At 41.2% G+C, this 24,677-nt stretch overlaps 2 protein-coding genes across 2 annotated transcripts in view; one reads left to right on the top strand and one right to left on the bottom strand.

Annotated features, from left to right (window-relative positions):
* The first annotated feature begins 364 nt into the window (after positions 1–364).
* On the top strand, positions 365–14,410 carry LOC128356887 (EMILIN-3). The gene is made up of 6 exons (XM_053317064.1): positions 365–615; positions 9,367–9,489; positions 10,385–10,695; positions 10,898–11,244; positions 11,372–11,722; positions 12,195–14,410. Exons 1-6 carry the CDS (start codon positions 431–433, stop codon positions 13,332–13,334), a joined length of 2,457 nt encoding a protein of 818 aa, XP_053173039.1. The 5' UTR covers positions 365–430; the 3' UTR covers positions 13,335–14,410.
* Positions 14,411–21,359: 6,949 nt separating this feature from the next.
* The window catches only part of b4galt5 (UDP-Gal:betaGlcNAc beta 1,4- galactosyltransferase, polypeptide 5), a 29,110-nt gene continuing 25,792 nt past the window's right edge, over positions 21,360–24,677 (bottom strand). Inside the window, exon 9 of the mRNA XM_053317066.1 lies at positions 21,360–23,090. Within this exon, the coding sequence (XP_053173041.1) occupies positions 22,943–23,090 (148 nt within the window). The 3' untranslated portion in view covers positions 21,360–22,942. The remainder of the gene's footprint in view (positions 23,091–24,677) is intronic.

The raw sequence follows: 24,677 nt of genomic DNA, 5'->3' as shown, positions 1-24,677 counted from the left end.
CCCAGTCAGCAGGTCCCACACACGCATTTATGTGTGTGTATATGGAGCTGGAACTTTCCTAGATACACACTCTCTCTTTCTTCTCTCCTTTGCCCTTTTTCCCCTCCTCCAGCACACCTTTGTGTTGTTGCCCCTCTTCCTCTCCCCTCCCTCTTCAGCCTCACTAGTTTTCCCTCTCCTCTGTCCTATCTGCTCAGAGTGTGCAAGCTGAAGGCGTACAGGGCGAGATGCTGTTGATGCTACAGCTGTTTGGGCTCCATGTCTCCTTCAGGGCCCACTGAAGAAGACAAGACTGCACGTGCACTGGGGAACTTCAGCACAGCAACCTGAGGACCTTACAACTATCACTTTTTAACCCAATTTCCTCACCATTCTTGCATTTTTAAAGAGCCTTTAAGTCTTTAAGACTTAACAAAACAAAGAGAAAACAATGAGGACCAAGTGGTGTCAACTGGTTGCACAGTTCTTTCTCCTAGAAGTGTTGCTCTCTGTGGTGGACAGTAAAGGAACTTTCTATGGGGGCCATGTCAATCCTTTTTATGGAAACAGATACAACCTGTACAAGGCTGGAATCAACCCTCACCACACACCAAACAAGCCCATGACTCGCCACAAGTAAGTTCTCTGTTTTGGACATGTCACAGGCTCTAATGCATGTTTTATTTTCCTTCCTGCTGCAAAGTGTTGAATTTAAAAAGAATTCCAAGTAGCTCATGTGCTTGATGTTGCCAGCAGGGCCCGCTTCTTACTGTATTTCCCCTGAGAAACACGTCACCAGCGAGTTGCAGGAATATGGTTTTAGTTAGGGCATTGGCTTGGTAACAGATCCTTGAATTGACTCTCTGTTTACTCACCAACAGTGCCTTTTTTGTGGTTCACACCTAAAATCATCTGTGGCTGGGGATGAACAGTATAGAAAAACAATGACATGCTGCGTAATGAAAACAAAGCAGTCATTATATGATGATACTTTACGGTGCTGTGAGGGGAGTGCTGAGTTGATGACAAGAGTATTGATCCCTCAGAGCCACCATGTGTGTGTGTGTGTGTGTGTGGTAGGAGGGGACTTACAGTACAGCTGGGCACCCACTGCCAGAAGGGAGTGGTACAACTAATCTCCAATCAATACTAAAGCAATAACATGGGGATCTAAACTCAGTTTGCATTGAGATTACAATTGGAAGCTTTGTATTTTTCTACTTCCAGGATCAACAAGATGTGGTGAAAGATCTTCTGTTACTAACCAGTGATCTGTGATGCATGTAAATACTGATATTGTCAGGACAGTCAAACCACATGAGCAGCATGGAATAACAATCCCTTCATATGCATGCTATTTGAAAGTCATGAAGCCATGAGCTGAAACAGAGCCTTGTGGATATATTTTGCCTGGATAGGGATGGCTGATGTTTGGCCTGCAGGGCTCTTTTGGTTTTTCCTCCTTTTCCCCATTTCTTTTGCTTGGCTTCCCCTGAGAGCTGTTATGTCTTTGGACAGCTCCCCAGCTACCTGCTGCTTCACTCAAACTGCCACAGAATACGGCTGATCGCCCAGCCCCGCTTAAGTCTGCCATGTACTCTCACCTCCAGGGAAAAGACTCCTCAGCATCCCTCACCCATGAATGCACCACACAATTTAGACTTGATAGTATAACTTTCATCCATCTAACTCAGTGTTTTTCTTCATTTCAACTTCATTTCCAGCCTGTTTACTTTTCCAGCATTTCACTCCAGCAAAAATCAACACCTGTTTTTCTGCCACATTTCCAATCAATATCTTTCCTACTCCTCTCAATACTTTACTGTGATCTGCATTATATCTTCCCTCATATGTGATACTTGAACTCTGTTGTGCACCCAAATTCTGTCTATTGCATACTGGTGGCATCTGAGAGTGGCATCTGACATGTCCGTCAAAGTGGTTTATTTATTTTTATATTTATCTTTATATTTATTTTTATATATTTTTTCCAAGCCTGAATCCTAAAATTGATGGATTAACCAGACTTCATAGATTATTTTATTTGAAACTAACCAATTAGACAGTCAGTAATTGCTTATTGCTGGTAGCTGGTATATACCCCCACTTGTGTCTGTGAATCCAACTATAGTGTTTATACAAGACCTGTTGACCCACCTTGGACACAGTGGGCCCCAGGGACATGTCAGTGTCAGACCACCACCGCAGATATATGAGCTCAGAATGGTCAGTGGAAATAGAGACTTAAAAATAACACATGTGCTATGATGTGTGAAAGTGCATGCCTGAGTGTGTACATATTTATATGTGTGTTTTTGTGAAGGATTTCACTCATGTGACTTTACATCTTGTAAATAACTGTTCCTCTTACTGACCACACAGTCACATGGACTTTTTTCAGTGAGATATTTAAAAATTTGCAGCTGTTGGCGAACCACAGGCTTTTTAAACTTCACGTTGAATTATTATCTGTGTTTTGGCAGCAAAGTAAGTCATTTGATTTCACAGTCATTCCTTGCATTCAATGCAACCACTTGCTGCTGTGAGAATATATAGCCCTCTAGTCACTGACTGTGACATCTTAGACAGTTACTATACTATACCTGTCAGTAGAGGCACAGAAGCTTCTATTGTTCCATGGATACAACTGTGCATTGGGTCATTTAGAGACTTCAGATTTCCTGAGATGTGTTTTGGTCCAGGGCTTTGAGAAATGGCAAATAACTTAAATTAACTTGTCATTTCAGCACTTGGTCATTTTGAGGTTTTTGACATCATAGCTTCAAAGAGTAAATTCAAGTGCAAATGAGTAAAAAAATGTGATTATTAGTTGATATGCTTGTCAAAGAATAGGAGACTGTTGCATATTGTCTCTCTGGTTTATTCTGTGTAACACTTTTCAAACATAATTGTATAAGTCACAAAGGAAATGGGGAAAGTATCTGTCACCATGCTGCACTGTAACATGCCACTATACCGCAAAATGCACACCAGGTGAAACATAATCCAAGCGCTATATACCCATCACTGGGTAATGGGTGTTGTATAAATCAATTAGAATCCCAGCAGATGCCACATGTCATCACCGATCAGATTAGAGACATATCCGAGGGCTTTTCAATGATGTATGAGACAGAGCTCAAAGGTCACTGAGTTGGTAGAGGTTAGAGGTTATGGGTTGCTGTTGTAAGTTTGTGTTAAGTTCCAGTGGAGGACAAGAATGGAGCTAGTCTCCTGCTAAGGGTCACAGAGGCTGGGCAGTAAACTCCCAAGCTCCTTTCCAACACATATGTATCTAACTTTTGCCTTCACTGATCTTTCTGCTAAAATGTTAGGGATTGATAAGATCCTATTGTAATGAAATTATCGTAGCGTGACATGCTTTTTATACAAATGTTGTCCAAATTCTCAAGCAAAATATTTTTGAAAAGGGTCAAAATGCGATTTTTGAAGGTAGATCAATATTTTGGGGAAATGTGGTTACCTTTTGACAGAACAAGGCAAGGCAAGCTGTTTCCTCCCTGCTCTCAGTCTTTATGCTTAAGCTACACAACTGCTAGCTGGTAGGCTACTTAACTCTCAGCTAGAAAGCAAATCAGCAACTCATACTATTCCTATTCCAAGTTTGATGAGTTTTGCCCGATCTATATAACATTTGATTGTGTATTTATTTTCCATATCATGCTACCCATAACCATAATTCATACTTATATGCTAATCAGAAAAACATGTTTTTGTATTTTTTGTCTTAACCTTATTGCCCAGTCCTGGTCCTACTTTCGAGAGTGTTGCGCAGTACAGTACAGTGAGCCTAATCAACAATTCCATTTAAAAAACATTTTATTTCATAAACACAGAGCTATTCTTACTCAAAGAAGATTATGCGCTTTAAGAAATGCCTGAGGATAATTTATTGCCATGTTTTTTCACTACCGGTGGTTGAGCCTCTTACTGTAGAGAAAAGAAAATACAATATAAAGAATGTGATTGTGTCCAATAAAGCAACTTATGAGAGCTTATGTAGTTATGAATTTTAACAACTAAAATAATCTATAGCGAATTGGAGCAACCAAAAACAAATAATAAAGTCTCTATGTCTACAAGATTTCACTGCTGTAACAAGGATTAGAGGACAATAGCCAAAATCTAAGCACATGTAAAAATAATGGTCTGCCTTTAAACTATAATAAGCAGAGCTAGCTTGGAGCTGACCTTGTCTATGAATGACGGAGTGATCCCCTTGGTCATAGAGCTGGGAGTATCATGTCTTCCTTTTAATCCTAATCAGTAGCCACAAGAGCAACGTCAATCAACCCTGCACCATGGGGCCTTCAAGACCGGCCAGTTGGCTAGAAATAGGTTTCATTAAAAGCATATATGGAAAGAGATGGGCCCGGGAGGAGAGCTGCTAGCCCATAGAAACGGCTGTTAAAGGTCCTATTAAAGATTGCATGGTTTCCACTCCAGTCATAAATCTGTCACAGGCAACAGCAGCGGTCTGGGTTCAAACAGTCAGGAACCCTGCAGGTGAGAGAGCGGTCAGTAATGAGGAAGGTGAGCCCTTTAGTGCCACAGTGTCAAAACAAGCCAGGCAATGGGAGAAAAAGTGGCAGGTTAGAGAGCCAGAGATGTCAGGGGCATGATGAGGCAACACAGAGGGGCTTCATGAAAAATCAAAGGAGGAGAAGGGAGAGAAAAAAAAACAGTATGAGAAACAGAGGCAAGAGCTGGACTGGTATGCTTAGATAATTAAACAGAGATTACCTGCAGTTTGCAGATTTTGCAGAAAGAACAGAAAAAAGGAAAGGAGGGTTATGAGAAAAAGAGGGATTGAAAGGTGAGTTGTTTTGGGCCCAGCAGAGGGTGGAGGTCTAGCAGCAATAATATTTGCCAAAACGCTCCACATGAGAATCTGAGATGGGAATTCTGCTTTCCCCCTGGGAGGCTGTGAAGCGATTTAGGAACTGTAATGCTATACTGGAAATATTTACAGTGGGACCAGACTAGCAGTCAAAAATTGACGTGCTTCAGTGACAGAAAAAAGACAATATTTTGGCGTTGGGGGGGGGGGGGGGGTGTGTTAGAAGAGAGAGAAGCAAGTGAGGCAGGAGAAATAGTAAGTGTGTGGCTTTCCTGTCATGGAGAAAGGAGGTGAAGACTGTTTTGATATTGATTGAGGTGGAAGAGAGTAAGGTCAGGTGAGGGTGGGAGGTGCACAAGAGAGTTCAGTACACTGACAAATTGGGTTTAGCACAGAGTCAGTTGAGGTTGGGTGGTTCAATGAGGGTGTGGATCAACTAGAGACATTTTATGTATTTTTTTTATTTTGGGAGTTTTCTATCTATTTACAGTGGGATTCAACTTGTAAATGCATTTCTTTCTAATAAAATAAGTTTTATGGACTGCACTCCACTGTGAAAGTTTGTCTTATTAAAGTCAGGAGAGAGTGAACTTGCCAGACAAACCTTGATCAATTAGTAAAGGTATTCTTCAAGGCCTAATTTTGTTTTAGCGCATACCAGACAAGTGAAGTGTTATCACATTAGATACATCAGATAACATAAGGGGAGGCCTGATTATAAGCTGCCTAGGCAGTTGCCTGGAGTGTCAACTAAGGGCAGGGGCACCAAAAGAGTTGGATATATTTTTCTATTGTTTCTTCCTTAACAACAGGTAAGTTCGCTTTTATACAAGTTTTGGGAATGCACACTCGTTCTCCCTTCTTAACGTTTTATTCTTTTCCTTTTTTAATAATACAAAGTAGTCATTTGCACACCTACAAAACCTCAGTGTAGATGCTGGGTTCAAAAAACTACTTAATGAAGATCTTTCCTTTCTTTTTCCCTATTGACTTGCATGGGTTTTTATCTGATTTTTTTTTTCAAAGCCTTGCTGGTTGGTAGAACCGGAGGAACTATTGTTGCCCTTTTTTGGTGCTCCATTCTAAAATCTCGTCTAGGGCAACAACATTGTCAGGGCTGACCCTGGATAAGGTTGGTAGGATATGTTAGACAGCATACTAACCAGCAGCAGTTAGTGACTTTTAGGATTCATGAGGTAGGTTGGTACCTTGATTCTCCTCTGACCTTCTGCGCTATTCTACCTTCAGGTCACTCAGGTCCTCGAACCAGATGTTTTTACCTGTCCCACAGACAAAGTCAAAGTTAAAAGATCATCATGTGTTTGCTGTTGCAGCCCCACAGCTATGGAATAGTTAACCTGTACCTTCTATTGAGATTATTAAATCTTGTTTGAAATGGCTGACTTCTGCTCAGCCAATGAATCTGATCTAACTCTACAATATCATGATGCATATTTTACAACTGCAGACATCTGCTATGTCTTTATTCTTCGTATGTTAAATTATTTGTATCTATCAGTTGCAATAGTGGAGTACATTGGTCAATTCTTCTTGTTTTTATGTGTGACTAATAAATAAAGTTGACATGAGTCAAGTGACTTTTATTGCCTGGAACTTAGTGGGTTATCCTGTGTGGCCAGCCCCTCCCATCTGTCACCCACGAGCCCTAAAACAAACATCACAAAGTATTTATACTTTTTTTACTGCAGTCACCTTGTGCCACATTGGTTAAGAGATGAGGTGTGAAAATAGCTCAGAGTGGGCCATAGATCACGTCTCTTTTTTTCTTTTCCTCTCAGTATTCCTCTAGTGTCTAGATTAGAGCTGCCATTTCCAGGCTGGCGATTCTCCCACATACTCACAGCCCAAACAAAGTTCTCACCTACTCTGCAGCAGCTGGACGTGGCTGAGATAACAAACACTAAAGACAGCACTTTTCTTTCTCACACATGACCACTTACACATCATGAGTTGGTATTTCTGCCAATAAAGCTCATGTAATCCTCATCCTGCAGAGTTTGCGGTCTCTGTGGATATGAGATAAAAGGACTTAATTGCTTGACTGCCTGTGTGTAAAATGTGCACGTGTGATTGTGCGTCAGTGTCTTCGCAGCTCACACACACTATCACTATCTCTCAGGTTGAAACACAACATTTTGTCCAATAAAAATCTGTTTTTACACAGCAGAGGAGGTGACCTGCTGTTGCCCTGACCGACACGACACCGCAAAGGGAGAGGATTTATCTCAGCACTCGACTTTGATTCTCACAAAGCCAGAACACCCTCTTTCTATAAGACACAGAGGATAAAATATCACCCAGAGACCCAAATGACATTGACAGATCTGTGAAAACAGGCAGCGAGTAGACTGGACAGAGAGAGTGAGAGAGTGAGAGAGAGACAGAGAGACAGAGTGTGTGTGAGAGAGAGAGAGAGAGTGAGAGAAAGAGAAAGGGGCAGAAACAGAGACAGACACCCTTTTTTCTTCCTATGTACATCTGGATTCCTGCACTTTTCAGCCAATGTGTTTGAGTCTGAAGGTCACTGGCTCCCCCCAGATGTGCACCTGACAAACAAACCTGTGAACATGGTCACTTTTCACTCCACTAGTCAGCCCTATGCGTAATGTGAGAAGGGTCCCACACTTACTGTACTGTATACACACACATACTCACACATGCAGAGTCTGCTCTCTATCAGCTGTCACACATCCTTGTATGCCAATAGAGGCCTTTTCTCAACTCTCAAACATACAAAAAACATGTCATGAAGGTTGTTTTTGATGACAATAATCTGTCATTTTATGACACCCATAAAACTCTTTTTAGTTTTTCCAGTGAAGTATTTACACCGCCCACTATGATGTTGATATTCTTTGGAAAACTACATCATCTATTACCACGTGAATCTGATTATTTGTGCCAGACCTTTCACATGAAATATTGGCGCCAAAGGCTCTGTGTACTCTCTCTGAGCAGCATATGAGAGCAGAGGGAGTGATCAGTGTTAACCCCCTTCAGGGATTGTGAAAAAAAAGAGCCTGCAGGTGGGGTGGTGACAGAAAAAAATGTATGAAAGCTCATTTTTGCAGACTTGTAACAGCGACATCAGCAGACTAAGCAGGGAGTGAGTACAGTACTATTTTTTGGGAGTTTTCATAAGAATCAAGATATATATTTTGTCAGATTAATGTAATCTTCATTTCACATACCTATGAGCACATTTGATATATTAAAACAACCTTTCCAGCCAGCCAGCCATTTCCTTTTTTTAATGCTGAAAATCATGTGCAGTGACCAGTAAATTGCCTGTGTAAGTTTAAAGTACTTTAAAAACTCCCATCACACCACATCAATTCAGGTCATAACCACCACTGCCTTAACGATGCATGTCCTGGCAGCAGGTTGTCGGGCTGGTATGAAAGGAGCTCTGTCATTCTGACTCCTGCCCTTTTCCTTCTACTGCTATTAACATGTGTCAACACAGGGAAAGTGGTGACACACAAGCACACACACAAACTCTGTCTACACAGTCAGCAATTTGCAGAGAGCAGCAGTGCCGCAATTTTTCACAGATTCTGATCCCCTTCTGTTAGCCCTATGAACCTACTCGTGTTCCTCCCTGCTCCTCCAAAACATTTCTATTTGTCCTGAAACAGCTGTGGAGTAACGCTAAGTGCCCCATGTGTTTCTAAATGCTCCCCTCTGAATGGGAGAAATGCTTCACACGTGAGCCTAAAGAGTGCAGATGATCATTTCCTGTGTTGCTCAGGGGCCAAGGGAACATTGAACAGTTGCTATAGCTGCACTGGCAGAGTGGAGAACATCCAGCTCCAGCATGATGCAATAACTGTTCAAAATAGTTATAGTGAAATTATTATGTGTTGAATAAAGGACACATCTGAACCCTTCAATGATTCAAAACAGTCAATGATATTTCTTGTTTCTTGTCATTACACACAATTGTAGATCAGTTTTATTCATTGTAAATGTCAATTAGAAATGTGATTTCAGTCGCTAAGGAAGTTTCGAGAATTACCATGTTTAACAAGCGCAAAAGACATAACACGCTGTCAGCCATTGCTCTAACCAATAGAGGTAGTGTCCATTAATCAATAAAGCTCTTCTGTGAGAACCCCTTCAAATTTTCTTTCACAAATTCAAAAGTTTAAATGATAAGCAATACAACACATCCTACTCCAGCTTTATACACTGGAGATTTTGCTGACTCAACCTTACTTGGTCTGGAATGACCAATAGTGTATGGTGGCTTATGTTGGCCAAATGTAGGTACATATTGCTGTCTAACTGACATTACTAAATAAGTTCATTTTACCATTATCACTACCAGCTGTGGTCAGAGTGTTCAGTAAAAGCTTTGTCTGACTTTAAAATACATAATTTGACAGGTACAGAGCAAAAAAGGGGCTGTTATCTTAAATGATATGGGTAATCCAGTGTTGATATGTCAACGCAATACAATATATAACTTATTTAATGCTGATGTCTCTGTCCTGTCCCCACAGAAACCATTGTGCCTACGTTGTCCAGAAGAATATTACATGCACCATGCAGGATGGAGTGGCCACCTATGTGAAGGCTGAGTACACCACCAAGTGCATCTGGGGTCAGAAATGTCCAGTTGTCATGTAAGTTAAAAACAAACAAACAAACAAACAAACAAAAAATAAAACCTCGTAAAGAGTGGGTAGAGTGTGAGGTTTAAACACTGTAATTATCACTTTTCATTCATCACACTGCAGCATGGAGCCCAATGTCGAATATGTGCTATATCAATGCTGCCCTCTAGTGTTTACATGATGTGTTGTTCATATAACGACAAGCAGATCCCCAAGAGTTCTTCCATAGAGAAACACTGCTGGGGAGAAATGGGTGTTTTCTATTCTGACTAAATAATTAACATTTCAAAGCTATTTTGGTTATTATGATTACATTAATTAATTTAATTATCCTACCAACTGACATTAATGAAATTATAAAATAAACTCAAAATAAATTATTCTGAATGATAGTTATAATGTATAGTGTTTCATGATACAAACTGTAACACTTTGCCAGTGCTGAAGTATGATTTTGTGATCGTTTGACTATGTCTTTTGAAAAGCCCCCTATAGGCCCACATACCACACAAGGGAAATTTAAGCAAAGTGGATTTTCTCTTCAAAAAAGACAGATGAATCACTCTGCGTGCTTGCATGCATGTGTGTTAATAAAGGAGAGGCAGTTGATTCCCAATCAAAAGGAAAGACAAGCTTAATCAAGATACCACTAAAGTTCGGTGATGACCCTGGTTCAGTCCTCTGATGCCACATAATTTACATTACACTTCATCTTAATCTCCTAATCTCCCTCTAATCCGTGTTTAATCCCACAGAGAACAACTGTATCCCTTTATCTCTGCTCTATGCCTCCCATTGCCTCATCTCTGCAGACTTAATTAGGAAAAACAAATGCTGAACTTTTGATAGAATCTGATATGACAATTTTACTGTCTTTTAAGATCTTCTGTTATGTTTCCTCCAGGTACAGGACATTCTACAAACCAAAGTACAAGGTGGGCTATAAAACAGTGACTGAGCTGGAGTGGAGATGTTGCCCTGGCTACTCTGGGGAGAGCTGCTTTGATGGACCCACGTCACTGCCTGACGTGGGTCCACCTTTAAAGGGAGCAGGTTTTCCTCATCGCCCTGGCATGAAGGGCTTTCCCTATGGCCCTAGACCTCCTGTGGACCAGAGGCCTGGAAGTGGCCAGTTTGAGCCAGGCAAACCCTACCCTGACCACAGACCAATACCCACAGGACAGCTGCCTGCTGGAAATGGAAAACCAAACTATGGTGAGTACAAACTCTGTGTAAAACTTGGGTACAGATTTAAATCAAATATGGCACATAAAAAATGTGCTAGTGCATGTGAATCTAATCATGTATGTTTTTTACTATTGCATTTTTTCTCAGTACTTAATCTTTCTTCTTTGGTGTTGGCAGACTTTCTCAAAATAAATCCTTTCCCCTTTCTGTTTGATCCCCGGAAACACAGGAAACAAATTCGGGATTTCAGGAGTGACTGGTGAGCGTTTGGACCGTATGGAGGAGGACCTGCGCCGTCTCACCCAGGGTCTAGACACTCTCAACGGGGTGGTGGCTGGCCTCGAGGAGCGCCTGCGAACATCTCTTCGGGAAGACACCAACAAAATCTTGGTGTCCCTGCTGCCCAATCCTCCTCGCGTTCCCGACTCAACAGTGGGATTTGGGGTGATACCAGATGGGACTCCTGATGGATTGGAAGGAGGAGAAAGCTTCACTGGATTTGGGGACCTCGCAGTGAGGGTAACAGAAGTAAGCGATCAGCTGCGGGCCAAGACTCACATCATAGAGGAGATTCAGGTATTGTGCCACTATACTTGCACAAATATCTGTTGAACATATCGGTACAGCTTGACCAAATCAAGCCTTTATCCTTCCTTTATTAAATGCTAGTCGTTTTCTATTTCCTACCTGTTTGTGTCTTCAGGGAATGGTCCTGGGGCATGATGGCCAGCTGAAGAGGCTATTGGAAGGAGCTGACGGCAAGCCCATCCCTGGTCCTAGCACCACCTTTCAACTGGAGGAGATCCTGGATGCCAAGTTGGCTAACGTGCGGGCTGAGATCCTGGATGGTTTTGAGCGCCGTCTGACTGGTCTAGAGAGCCACTGTAATGAGAAGATTGGGGCAGTGCAGAAGCAGTGCCATAGGGAGCACATGGATGGCCAGGAGCAGATGCAGCAGTCCCTGGATGGAAGAGAGACTGGGCTCAGGGAGGAGTTGGGCTCTTTGCAGGCTCAGATCCAGGGCCTAACTCTAACTGAGAGCTGCTGTGGACAGGTATGATGTAGATGTGATCATAATATGACTAGCATGCAGTACTACATCCAATTTGTGAAATGAAGAGCCCTTAAATTCATGGGATTTTGATGTGGGGGGAAACTTGTCAAGAACAATGTGACTCCACCAAAAGGAATTACTTGCTTAGAATTAGATGAGAAGAAACCGCTTCACCTAATAGTCTTACTTAATAGTTGGGTTTATATAAGAGCTAAGCCAACAATATATGATGTGTTAATGTTAGTTAATGATTTTGTCAACTTTGGACTGAGCTAGACTAGCTATTTCTTAGTCTTCCCTAGTCTTTATGCTAAGCAAAGCTAACTGGCTGCTGGTTGAGGCTTCATATTTGACATAGACATGAGAGTAGTAACAATCTTCTCATCTTACTCTTTGTGAGAAATTAAATAAGAATATTTTGGAAAATGCTAAGCTATTCCTTAATGAACTAATCTCTTATTGATTACTGCAGGTAAACAGCCTGTCCAAGCGTGTGCTGCTGCTGGAGGAGTCAGTTAAAGGTCTCACAGAATCTCAGAGACAGCTACAGGGAGCCCTCACTGATCAGAGCATCCATGTGGAGACACTGATTGAGACCCGTCTGGTGGACATAGAGGGCCGCCTCAATTCCACTGAGGGTGGACCTGATGTATTAGGAGGGCTTCCTGGTGGTCTTGATGGCTTCAAGAATATGCTAGAGGACAAGTTGAAAACCCTGGAGGAGAGAGTGTTTGTGGCTGTACAGGAGCTCAGTAATGCCACTGCACCGGCACTGCTGGAGGGCCAAGTTGTCCCTGCGCTGGAGACAGAGATTGAGTCTTTGAGGAGGAGAGTAGAGGGGGACCTGGGCGGCATTCAGAAACAGTTAATTGACCTGGAGCTTCTTTGCACCTCTTCCTGTGCACCCTCTACCCCTTCAGCAGGGGGTGTCTCTGGTGTGGAGGAGGAGTGGGATGGGATGGAAAAGAAGATGACTGACCGTCTGGACACCCATTCAGATCAGCTGGACCGTCTAAACAATACTCTGCAGAACTTGCTCTTCCGTATCGCCCATGAGGACTCGGAGGGCTCAGTCCAAGGAGAGATAACTCTGCTGAAGGTCAACATTAACTCTGTGAACCGTACTCTGAAAGGCCTAAAGGACTCTATTCACTACATTGCAAGTGAAGTGGGCCATGCTAACTCCACATGGGAGCAGAGAGAGCACCATCTAGTCAATCAGATGCATGGAATCACTAAACTAGTGGGCCATCAAGCCTCGCTCCTGGGGGCTGGGGAGAGGCGGCTGGCCCAGCTGAAAGGAGAACTGGTGGCCTTGAAGAGAAGGCTATCTGGGGAGCTTCAAGGCTGCCGGAGCACAGCAATAGAGGTGCAGAGGGAGGTGAAGGACGTTGACAGCAGGGTCAGCCAGGTAGAGGGCCAGTGCAGCAGCCTGGGGGAGCTGGCAGAACACCTAGAGAGGATCAGGGCTGAACTTGAGAGACACTCAGACTCCTACCTGGCTCAGGTGAATGGCACCCTGGGCAACCATTCAGAACAGCTAGCTGATCTGATAGGAGAGGTCAAAGACAGTGTGGCCAAGGAAGCAGCCAACCAAAAAGGAGACCAGTAGCATCTGAGCTACAGAAGTTTTATAAAAGAGACTTGTGTGTGCTTCTTACTAGGCTCAAGTGACTTCCTCTGCTTCTCTCCCTTTTTCAAACACCATCTGCATAGATGCAAATTAACTGAAGCGGTGAAAGTCATTTCCCATAGGCCCCCTACCCCAGAGCCTCCAGATGCCCTGGGTATTTAGTTTAGTGAAGTGAGGAGAGGGAGACACAGAATACAAAGACACACCTATGGTTGTATAGCTGGGCTTTTCCCTTTGAGATTTTATTCTATCGGGCATTTGTTTTATTTTTTTTCTGGTCATGATTTTTTTTCACATTTTACCTTTTTTAACTTATATGAAGTGACTGCATTGTTATGATTTCAAACTGTATTAGACATGTTGCAAAAAATGATTGAAAAAAAAAGAATGATGTGGGACTAATACGCTGCTACGGGTTGCTACTGACAAGCACACTCAACATCCTCTGTGTGGACACTTGTCTGGTCTTAAACGAATACTGTATGTCAACTTGGTGCTATTTACATTTTTGTAAACATTTGTTTTTACACATGGTAAAAAAATGACATATGTCTGCTTTGACAGCTGTGTTTTTTTTCCTGCCGCATTGCTTTAGGTTGCAGAGAAGTACCAAAATTCACCATTGGGGGACAGCAATAACACATTAATGGCATGGTAGATGGAAGAAAAATAAAATGTAAAACACTTAAGGGTTGTGCTTTTCAGACATATTATGTCTTTCAAAATCCATGAGGCTAGTTGTGATGTCCAAAAAAAATAACTTGGTGTTCATTCATTCAATTCCACGCAACATTATTTATCCCAGATATTGTGTTGCAGCTCCCTTCTGAAGTTCATATGGCATTTATTATTATTGTTGTTGAATGTTTTTTATGTTTTCATTGATGGACAATATTAACTCCATATTCACCCAGGCACACATAATACACATCATAAATATTACTCCAAACCATATTTGGAACTGATATGAATATAATAATAAATAAATGAACACATGTCAGAACACACAAAATGATAAAGCTGTATAAAACCAAGGATTATCTATGAACATTTGAAAAGGGACATTGTTACACCAAATTCCCAGTAGATTCTGTGACACAATTAAAGATTTCAGTATATTTTTTTCATACATGTTTTTGTTGTTGATAGCAGTTGTTACTAAAGGCGGTGTCTTCACAGTTTTTAGGCGTTGTCACACATTTTGATAGCTCTAAAGAAAACATTACGACCTCATACATACAGAGAGAGCACAAGTGATAGCTGTGATAGTGGAAACAGTAAATGTTTTCATCATACAAAGCTGTTATGGATTATTCTGCTATAGTATCTATTAAGGAGTTTTGATAGATTTGATCTACTGATATCTGTGACGCTATAGGAATAACTACAGGACCAGATATTGGTGGTAGCATTTAACATGCAAACAGTGGCAAGCTGAAATTCTTAGTTACAGAATCTTAAGGGTCAAAGAATTTGGTATGGCATCGCAATAACAGTTATTTTCACAGGCAGGTAAAGGCCACCAACGCCCCGAGGGGAGTATTCACTCACACAGATGTGTCAGGTAGGTACAATATGCTCATCAGTGTCCTTTGTTGGTCACACAAAGACCTCAGATACCTTTGTTTCATTCCAGTAATCTTTGAATAGATCTTAAAAACATTTTTCAGACTGTTTCTGTCCTTTACTGACAGGCTGTGGATCCACACTTAAAAGAAAACAAAAATCACAAGACTTAATTAATAATTAATCAAAATAACAAAGAAAAACTTAAATGAGTTGAAAAGAGTTTTTTAAGAAGCTAAAACTCTTTGCTGGCCAAGCCTGACAAAAAGTAGCTAATGCTCAGAAAATACACCCACTATGATCCCCATTGTTGATGCAAAAATCACAAAGTCACAAAGTCAAACTGAAAATAATTAACTTCTGAAAGCAGTTTTTAAAAAAGCTGCATCACATTTATTTTCCTCAATATTTATTATCACAGAAATAGGATGGTTTGAATTATGACCACGCCTGTAGTCAGCTTGCACTGTCTGCAGGTTTCACCCAAGTATCAGCACATGGTTTAAGACAGCAACAGCTCTCACTGATTAACTGGCTGTCAGTGTGTAATGGGGAACAGAAATGTATCATTAATTTATGCTGCACTACCTATTGGCTGAAGGAATGTGAGGTGTGACTGCACCAAGTAAGCAGTTGTATTACTGAGAATCATTTTTATTACAAAAAACGCCTTACTTCACCAAATTGATACATAAAGTAAAATGTGCTAATTTGATACAAATGCATGAACACATCTTACTAAGTTGCAAAATACTTCAGCTCACAAGGCTCACAAGATTGTGGTCACATGGTGTGGTCAGATGATGATGTGAGGTCATTAGGTGAAAATGTGGAGGATATTAAAGTGTTTGCGGAGTCAGAGGTCAGATGATACTCAATGATAATAAATAAAGCTGAGTGAAATGAACTGTAAAATTAGTTGACTTTGCACCACTAATGCAATGTCAGCCAGACCTCTGTACAGCATCAGCACATAGTTTTTTAAAGACAACATCTCTCTGTAACCAGAACAGAATGAAACAATCCCAGCATAATGAAAACCAGAGGCTAGACATAAAAATAAAACTGCTGGAGGAGCAATATAGAGTGGATAGAGAGGGTGGAGGTCACAGGCAAAGGCAAATATGTATATGCTGCATGAGAAGAAAGAGCTGGCTGACAGACAAGGAGGAGACAAATTATAGTGAGATGATCATGAGACAGGAGCAATATAGTAGGATGGATGTAATGGGACATTTCAAAAGATACTACAGTGAGATGGCACCACAGAGAAGAAATGAGAAGAGACAATGGATGAGTATGGCTATGACAAGTCAGTGTAGGAAGGAGGCTCACTGTAGGGAATGAGCCCGGCTCTCTGCAGAGGAATGTTGAAACTGATAGACAGGGATGTGACAAGGGCAGGGCAGGAAATGGGCAGTGAGGTGGAGAACCAAGCAGTGCCAAAGAGGATGAAGAGCATAAGAAGCGGAAACAGTGTTTACAGCCTTCATTCCTCAGCTGTATGCCTTGTGTATGTATGCCTCCCTGACAGTAAAGCAGGTTAGAGTCACAACAAGGCTCTTGAAGCTGGAGAAAATACTCGCCTACACATGAGCCTCCTAAAACACCAACAGTGGGCTGCTACAGCAACAGCAGTGTAAGTTTATACCCCAGGGCTTGACAGCAGCTGGATGCTCTACCATCCCTTGGGAAGCAGCACTACACAGGGCAGGGGACTGTCCTATTGCTGACCTGGGGAAGACACTGCAAAAAAAAAAGAGGGGGGGGGGGGGTTTGAGCGGCACTACAATGCTGGTTAATGCTTATACAGAAATTGTATGTAATACCAGGCAATGTTACAAAATAATTTGACTTTCACACACTTTGGCTTCTTTTCGTTCAGTTCTTGTTCTTAGCACGCACATGAGGCCATGCATACTCACGCACGTGTGTGCACACACACACACACTCACACACACAATACAATGCTGATTAATGCTTATACACAAATTATATGTAATACCAGGCAATGTTACAAAATAATTTGACTTCCACACACTGTGGCTTCTTTTCTTTCAGTTCTTGTTCTTAGCACGCACATGAGGCCATACATACTCACGCACACACACACACACACACACACACACACACACACACACACACACACACAGCATCCCGTAAGGCACTCTATTACTCAAACATTTGATTTAACCAGATATGAGAGTGCAGACCCTTTAATGCATGATGTCAGCACATATATCATATAGAAGGTACACACAAAGCTAAAAATTGTGTAAAGCTAAAGGGCACGTTTCTCTGGTTGCTTCGCAGTGCTGCAAAAGGAGGCATGTACATACACACACACACACAGACAACGGTGGGAGTACAGAGGAAGTGTGGATGAGGAGAGCGACACCCTTCTGCACCACTGAAGGCCACAAATTCAGTTATTCGGCTATTTCCTGATGCAGATTCCAGTTTAAGACACTGTGGGGAGAAGTGAAGTGAAACAGACACACAAGTAGAATACAAAGGCAAAGGCGCCACAGATGACATCAAAGCCTTTGAGTGGCACAAGACTCAAGGGGCTGCGTGTGGATGAATTAATAAGGGATGTGTATGTGTGTGTGCTGGCCTGTTTATACACATGCCAAGACAACTCTTGAGATCTTAAGAGCTGCCCTCTGTGTGTGTCTGACAGCTAAGTGACAGTGGCGTTAGCATACCAAAGCCTTGTGTTTCCCAGACTCCATTAAGATGTGGCTACTCCAGCCGAGCCTCTGTGCCTCTGCCAAGCATCTCCCTCACACACACATTGCAGCTACTGTTACACAGCAGGAAAGGAGATTTTCTTTGCAGATCAATGGAAAGTATTTTTGGACATTTTCAAATATACAAATGCATCATATTTAATAAGCCATGACTTGAAGTGGCATATATATGCTGCACAAATGGAATACATTTAAACACCCATGTAGATATCCCTTCCCTGCTACTCAGCATTTTCTTTTCTGAGAGAATAATTAAATTATCAGCTGTCACTTCTGTTAACTAGCAGAGATGCGCAGTTAATGTGCTAAATGCCACAGGGCTCGAGATGCTCTGATTCAATGCATCTTAAATGACCTCTCGTCATTCTGCTCTGTTTTTTCCCCCTCTCTGTGACAGCCTGGACAGTCCCAACAAGCGTCATCTTTGTTTTAAGATCCGGATGTGTAAGTGGTCATGCATATTAGGAAGCATGCACAAACATGCAAAGTGTGAGCAGAGCAGTCAGAAAGACAAGAGTAGAAATGGAGGCTACTAAAAGTGCCCTAAAATGTTAGGAATATGGTCAAAAAATGCTGAGATTTTGTTAGTAACCGTGAATCATAAGATCAACAGCCCTGAGACAATAATCCTCTGTTTGGACGAGTGTTTGAGAGGAGACATGATGCTGTCTATAAGCCTGCTTACAGCATTGAGACCTTTTTTGCTCCCACAGGCATTTAGTCTTTAGACTCCAATAAAAGTATGGATAAGGATCCATGAGCTCTTTTACTGGGAGCTCATGCTTGAAGTTAAAGTTCGTGTTCTGCTTTCTTCTGAAATAATGATGTGAACTTCAAATGTGTGATTTACAGGAAACATGCCCATGTGCATGTTAAAACAGAGCCACTGACCACACTGTGACGAAATGCTTGGGCAGAGCCAGCAGCTCCAGACAGCAAACATGGAAACAGACAGAGATAAACTGTATCTTTACAAGTTTCATTTTATTGGTGTACTGACAATAACAATGATGGTATAAAAGAAAATCTCCATCATACAAATTTCAATAATCAAAAGATAATATGCCGATACACAAACAGATCCACATAAGGCTGACATCAAGTTTTGACAAGTGGCTTCAAATGGCTTCAATTCAAGGAGAGGGTCCCTCCTTACAATCAGAGAAGATATATCTTAAATTTATTAATCTGTATCCTTTTTCCTTTTTTTTTTTGATAGTTATCTTTCATACAAAAGAAATTAATCTGTGTAGATTTTGGAGTGGATTGTGTCGCTGGTTTGGGTGCCTGTGTTTCATTGCATTGTAAGCATATGGTGTTTTTGGCTGACACATTGCTATCCTACAGTGCTTTCCACTGACCTACACCTTACTCCAACTGCTGTCACCATCAGAGAGACATCATGAGCAGAAACAAGGACACTGAACTTCATCTATAGATTGATGCTTACGTCTGCCATGATACGTCTCCTTTACTGTTACAGCATATTAAGCACAGGAAGGCCTCGGGAATGCAGCCTCTAGGATTGTGAGAGGAATCTAAAATTTATGGGATAAGGATATTCTTAATTAAAAAAAAAGGCTGTGCTGGGAAGCAGTGATGTAAAAACATTGATGTCGCTGTATAAGCTTCACTAGCACTTAAATGGCACCAGGTAAATCCCCAGCCAAACCCTCCAAAGCCTTGTTCTTTATGCTAGCATCTGTAGTGATTCAAGACCTTATAGAATTTCTAAAACACTACACACAATAATATTTACAATGATCATAATATTGGTATGCACTTTTGTCCATTTAAATATTTTTGCTTATAAAAAAAATAAAAACTTGAGTGAAAAACACTGCAATAAATTAAGAAGCTTTAAGGCTGCCAGTCTTATCAGATGCCCACTAAATGGTCCCTTCATTTAAACTGGCACAGAATGGATCAGAACGGGTGAGATAATGGATGAGCAGCAGGTTTGGTCTTGGTCCGGATTAAGACCATGTAGAGTATTAAACAGGAGTAAGACTTGCCAGCATGCTCTTATCACAAACTGAAAATGTATTTTTCTGTTTTAGATAAAAGCAAGAGAGAGCTGACTGATTTGCCCCTGCTACTAAGTTATCAAGTAGACAAAGCTGTCTATTAATAACAGAAAAACAAAAAATATCCTGTTGAATATGGAGTTGGCTGAAGAAGCTGCTCGTTTTACATTGTGGAGTATAGAGCCTTATATTGACTCTAAGAATATCTACGTCATCATCTTTACATTGAAAAGCCCCTCTTGTTTAGAGTCTGAACACTCATCCTAAAACCATTTAGCTTTTACTATATGTCCATCTAGCTTTTAATTTAAAGCAATGCACAAAAAAGGAAAAAATATACAGTGTATCATGTATGTGTCAAGAACTAGAAAAATCCTGCAGTTGTTTACAACCAGATCACTAAAAATCACGTTTCTTATCAGTGCTGGAAAACAAAATATAAAAACAAAAAAACCCCCTCATATCTAAATGGAGGACAGTTAGACCTCTAATAGGTTTAGCCATTTCACTCAAACACACATGGAAAACAAAACTTAACACAAATGCTGCTGTCCGTGACCTCCACTGAGCACCTCCGGAGTGATTGGCTAGGAGGTAAACACGTGCTTCTGCTTGTGGCAATGAACCAGAACAACAAATAGACTGATTAGCTTCACCTGGCAGGATGAGAAGGCAACAGGTTTGAAAACGTATGGATAAAAAAAAAAACAAAAACAAAAAAAAAAACACGGCCACTTATACAGTATGCAGCTTGCAATTAAATGATATAGCCATAAAAATTGCAGGGATGTTTTACCCATCGATAGTGGCCTTTCTGTTGTCAAGATTGGTTCCAGTAAGCACGTAGAGAGAGACTCCCTCAAAAGGGAGCTCTGAAAGGTCAGCACCATTGATTCTCAATTAGTACAAGGGAGGTGCTCAGTGAAAGACATTGACTACTAGCATTTTCTGATTAGCTGTCTTGCTCTTTCTGTGGTTGTCACACAAAATGGCCTCCTCCAACATGTCAGTTGAGCAGATTAATACACATCAGGTTACAGGGCCCTGTTCCATTTCATCAGACCGGCTATTCATATCATTCCTGATATGGAAAACTCTCCGTCTGAATGAAATGAATCAGCTTCCTGTTTACACAGACCTGAACCTCAAAAAATCCCACGCAAATACACATACATTTCAGTGCATCTCACACAGTCTGTCATATGTCACCTACTACACCATCACATCAACCGCAAGAAAAATAAAAACTGAACAATTATATAATCCATAAAAGATCAAATAAATAAAATGAGGTCCAGCCTCTTTATGTTTTATTTCATTGTGGGAGCATATCAGTTAGTTAGTTAACCACCCACAATTTTCCCAAAAGATAAATCTTAAGAAATGCATACAAGGCGATTTGTGTGAAATGAAGTAGCTGCATGACTAGAGGGCAGACAGTGAGGAGAGGAGAGTGTGTGTTTGTGTGTGTGTGTGTGTGTGTGTGTGTGTATGTGTGTGTGTGTGTATGTGTGGACCAACATTAACATTAATGGGATATTGTACTCAAAATAAAACACTGTCAAACACACAAATCAGAGAGGGACATTTTAGCAACCACTGTGCACTGCCAGAGTGATGTAACAATGCACAGTGTTTGACAAAAGCTCTGAGATAAAGTCTTTCAAAAAAAAAACTAAACCGGCAAAAGCCTGACCACAAGTCAACAAAGCTAATCAGTGGTTTAACAGCTGACGTCTTAGATGAGCATTCAGACTTCTTTTTTTCTTATCCTATATAGTTAAGATAAAGAAGTTTCAGTTCAAAAAAAATAAAGGCAGGCATTAGATACGCTGTTGAACAGAGTTTTCACAGCACCCACAGTGGAGGAGGGCTGGCTAACAGTATTATAAACACTAGACAATCTGAAAAATAACAAAGCAAAAGCTTCTGTAAACACCAGTGACAGTGACAGTGACAGCAATCAAGTAGTCTCTACCTCCAATGCTCTTTCGTAAAAATGAAGGTGAGTAAACATTAAGGATGTGGGATCTAAAAATAAAACGGAATCTGTTTATCTCTCCCTGGCCTGGACTTAAACATACCGCATACAGAGTGAGGTCTCCAGTCAGTCTGTCACAGTTTCAGGGGTGAAGTCTCCCGGAGGTCACCCTGAAGACCTTGTACTGACAACAGGATACATACAGGCCATTTGCATAGCTCTCCCTCACGTATATAGACACAGACACGCACACAGACACATACAGGTTCTGAAAAGGGTGGCATGTTTGCTTAGGCAAAGGTGTGTTGAATGTGAAGTTTGCATACACAGTCACTCCTTCTCCGTAGTCCAATAAGAGTATGCTAGCACCTGTGCTATTGCATCTGTATAGTGAGGAAGTCAGGTCTACGTTTAGGTGTCTGATATTACAGCTTATTGCTAACAGGATGAGCATTGCTCTCCAACATACAGCCACTTGCAGGCAGCTGGGACATCCAATGCAACTATGCAAACACAAACATCACAGTCTTTAAATGGTATGTTCACAGGACAAAATATAGTTGATGATTAAGGTATTAATATTCTCTAAAATCAGGATAAACTATTTCACATATAGATGATTGAAAACACTCACTCTTAATATCATTTGCTCTCATCACTTGTAGATTTGGCATACCTTCTGCAGAACCAGCTGCAAGCGTCTACTCGGTTAAAGTTGGTTGTGTGTGCATGCAATTCACAGGTTTACTGCATTTGTGAAAATACGAAGTGCAAGAGCAAAGTAAAGATCAAAGCCTCAGGACCCATGTCAGCACATGTAAGTCAAAACGGTTGTGTGCGTGCATGTGTAGGGCATGCATGCACTCCAATATGTGTGTGTCTCATGGCCTATTTGAACAAACAAGCACAATAGCAAAGGGCTGAACTAATCATCAACTAAGCAAGGAAATGAATGAACGGATGGATGGATGGATGCTGAAGGCCAAAATGGTGCAAAAGGCATGTGGAGACTGAAGACTAGATAAGCCCAGATGAGAGAAGTGATGGACTGTGGCACAAACGAGTGCAGCATTTATCCCTATTTTCTTATATGATTTATCCAACATACTTATTTGAGTCTCCATTTTTTGCATACAAACAAAAGAAACAAAGCAAAGAATCAATCAACTAAAAAGTCCTAAGCAGTGCTGCAACTGGTGAGATATGGCTGATGTCCAAGAGGACGATTCCCAGATGGTTTGCAGTCCAGCTGTTCCTACATCAGTAGTCAGCTATCGGTGCAAGCATTCTGCTCAAGCTGACTGTGATGTTGGTGTAGAGAGGCCTCCTGGACACTAGGGGGGAGTAGTTTAGGTTGTTAAGACCATCCACTTTCTGTCTCTCCTTTGAGTGGCGTAGAAGACTATACCTGTAAGGGAAAATAATCAATCAATAAATGTTTTGAAGAGAAAACAAGAGATGATAAAGAAGCAGATACAACAAAGAAGAAGAGAATACAATACAGCAGTGCTCCACCCAATGCAACACAAAGCAAGTTTCATGGTCAAGTAAAGCAATGAGATAATATACAGAGAAACAGGTTGCGTCATTTGTTACAAAATGGTAAAACTGGCTGGAAATTAAGATCGTCTGTGGTTTCGATGAAAGGAAACGTATATTTTGTATGGGAATGATTCATCAGTAGACCACTGCAGCATTGCCACCATTAATAGATACCAAATTTCTAGTAGTGAAATGCATTTTTCTACCCAATATCAACTGACGGTGCAGTGTGTAGAATTTAGTGGCATCTTGTGGGGGGGACTTGACAAAAATGGAATATAATATTCATAGGGCCCGATTTACTAAAGGTCTGCGTGTGTAAAAACGTGTGCAAACTTGACATCACCCACAAAAAGCAAGCTGATCTACTAACCCAGCGCACTGAGGTTTGTGTCTTTCAACTGTGTATGATAGTAGGTGCTGTCCATTTAGCAAGTTTGCCATAATGAATATGTAATATGGGGCGTTTCAACCCCAGTGTGCAAAATACAGGGAGGAGAAAATGCAAATATGTTATTTAGCACGAGCATTGTGATTTACCAAACCTGAAGGTATTATTTCTGACGCTAACTGCGTCTATAAATAATGGGGGAGACGGAGGCACAATGACAGAATACGCACAGGATGGAGTTTTTCCACCTGTACTTAATAATTTTGGAGTGGAATATTTTTGGTTTTATTAACAGAATTGACTTTGTCACAAATAATCTCCCATATGTGGGTTTTCTGGTCATATTTGTTTTTGTTATAACTCAATATATCAGTTAACCTCTTCCACTAGAACCTGATCACATTTCATTTTGCATTTGCAGGCTTTTCTGCTCATCCAAACTCTCAATAAAGACACGCTAAACCCTCATTTAAATACTGCTGTCTCCACCCTGTTGCACCTGTTTTCATTTATGCAGTTATTTATGCAAACGAAACGCGCAATCTATTGCACTGTGCATGCAATTTAGCGCCCACTACTTGGGATCTTAGTAAATCAGGCCCATAGTGTTTTAATTAGCGTATAATCACCTGAAAATAAGAATAGTTGTGTTTTCTTCACCTTAGTATGCGCCATATATATATATACATATACATAAGGAGCAGGTCCTCTTCCACAGAGCCTGCCATGTTGCGCCCGCCATATTTTTACAGTACAGCCCTGAACCAACAAACCAAGCAAAGGCTGTAGAGAGGGCCTTTTGTGTTTTTCGAAGGTCCCATGGCCACCACTCTACATACTTGGAAGGGAGGGAGGGGCTGGGGGGCATTCGATGCACTGCAACCTTACCGCTAGATGCCAGTAAATACTACATATCTCACCTTTAATAAATGAAAGACACATTTATTCTTTGGGCTGTTTTAAGTAACTTAGATTTTGAGCAGAGAGAGCATGATTGGAATTCACCCCTGAAGCATACAAGCATATCACATGCAAAGTCTTTAAAAGAGTTGAAATTCTCTG

Source organism: Scomber japonicus, chromosome 4 (genome assembly GCF_027409825.1).
Source record: "Scomber japonicus isolate fScoJap1 chromosome 4, fScoJap1.pri, whole genome shotgun sequence".
Taxonomy (NCBI): domain Eukaryota; kingdom Metazoa; phylum Chordata; class Actinopteri; order Scombriformes; family Scombridae; genus Scomber; species Scomber japonicus.
The sequence above is the reverse complement of the archived record's forward strand: the minus strand, read 5'-3'. Positions and strand labels throughout refer to the sequence as shown.

What these genes read in the sequence shown, in the direction of transcription:
- LOC128356887 (XM_053317064.1), top strand. Translation starts at nt 431, where the DNA reads ATGAGGACCAAGTGGTGTCAACTGGTTGCACAGTTCTTTCTCCTAGAA. An exon ending in CAGAAATGTCCAGTTGTCAT is followed by an intron (nt 9,490 to 10,384) that starts GTAAGTTAAAAA and finishes TGTTTCCTCCAG; the next exon opens with GTACAGGACATTCTACAAAC. An exon ending in ACATCATAGAGGAGATTCAG is followed by an intron (nt 11,245 to 11,371) that starts GTATTGTGCCAC and finishes TTGTGTCTTCAG; the next exon opens with GGAATGGTCCTGGGGCATGA.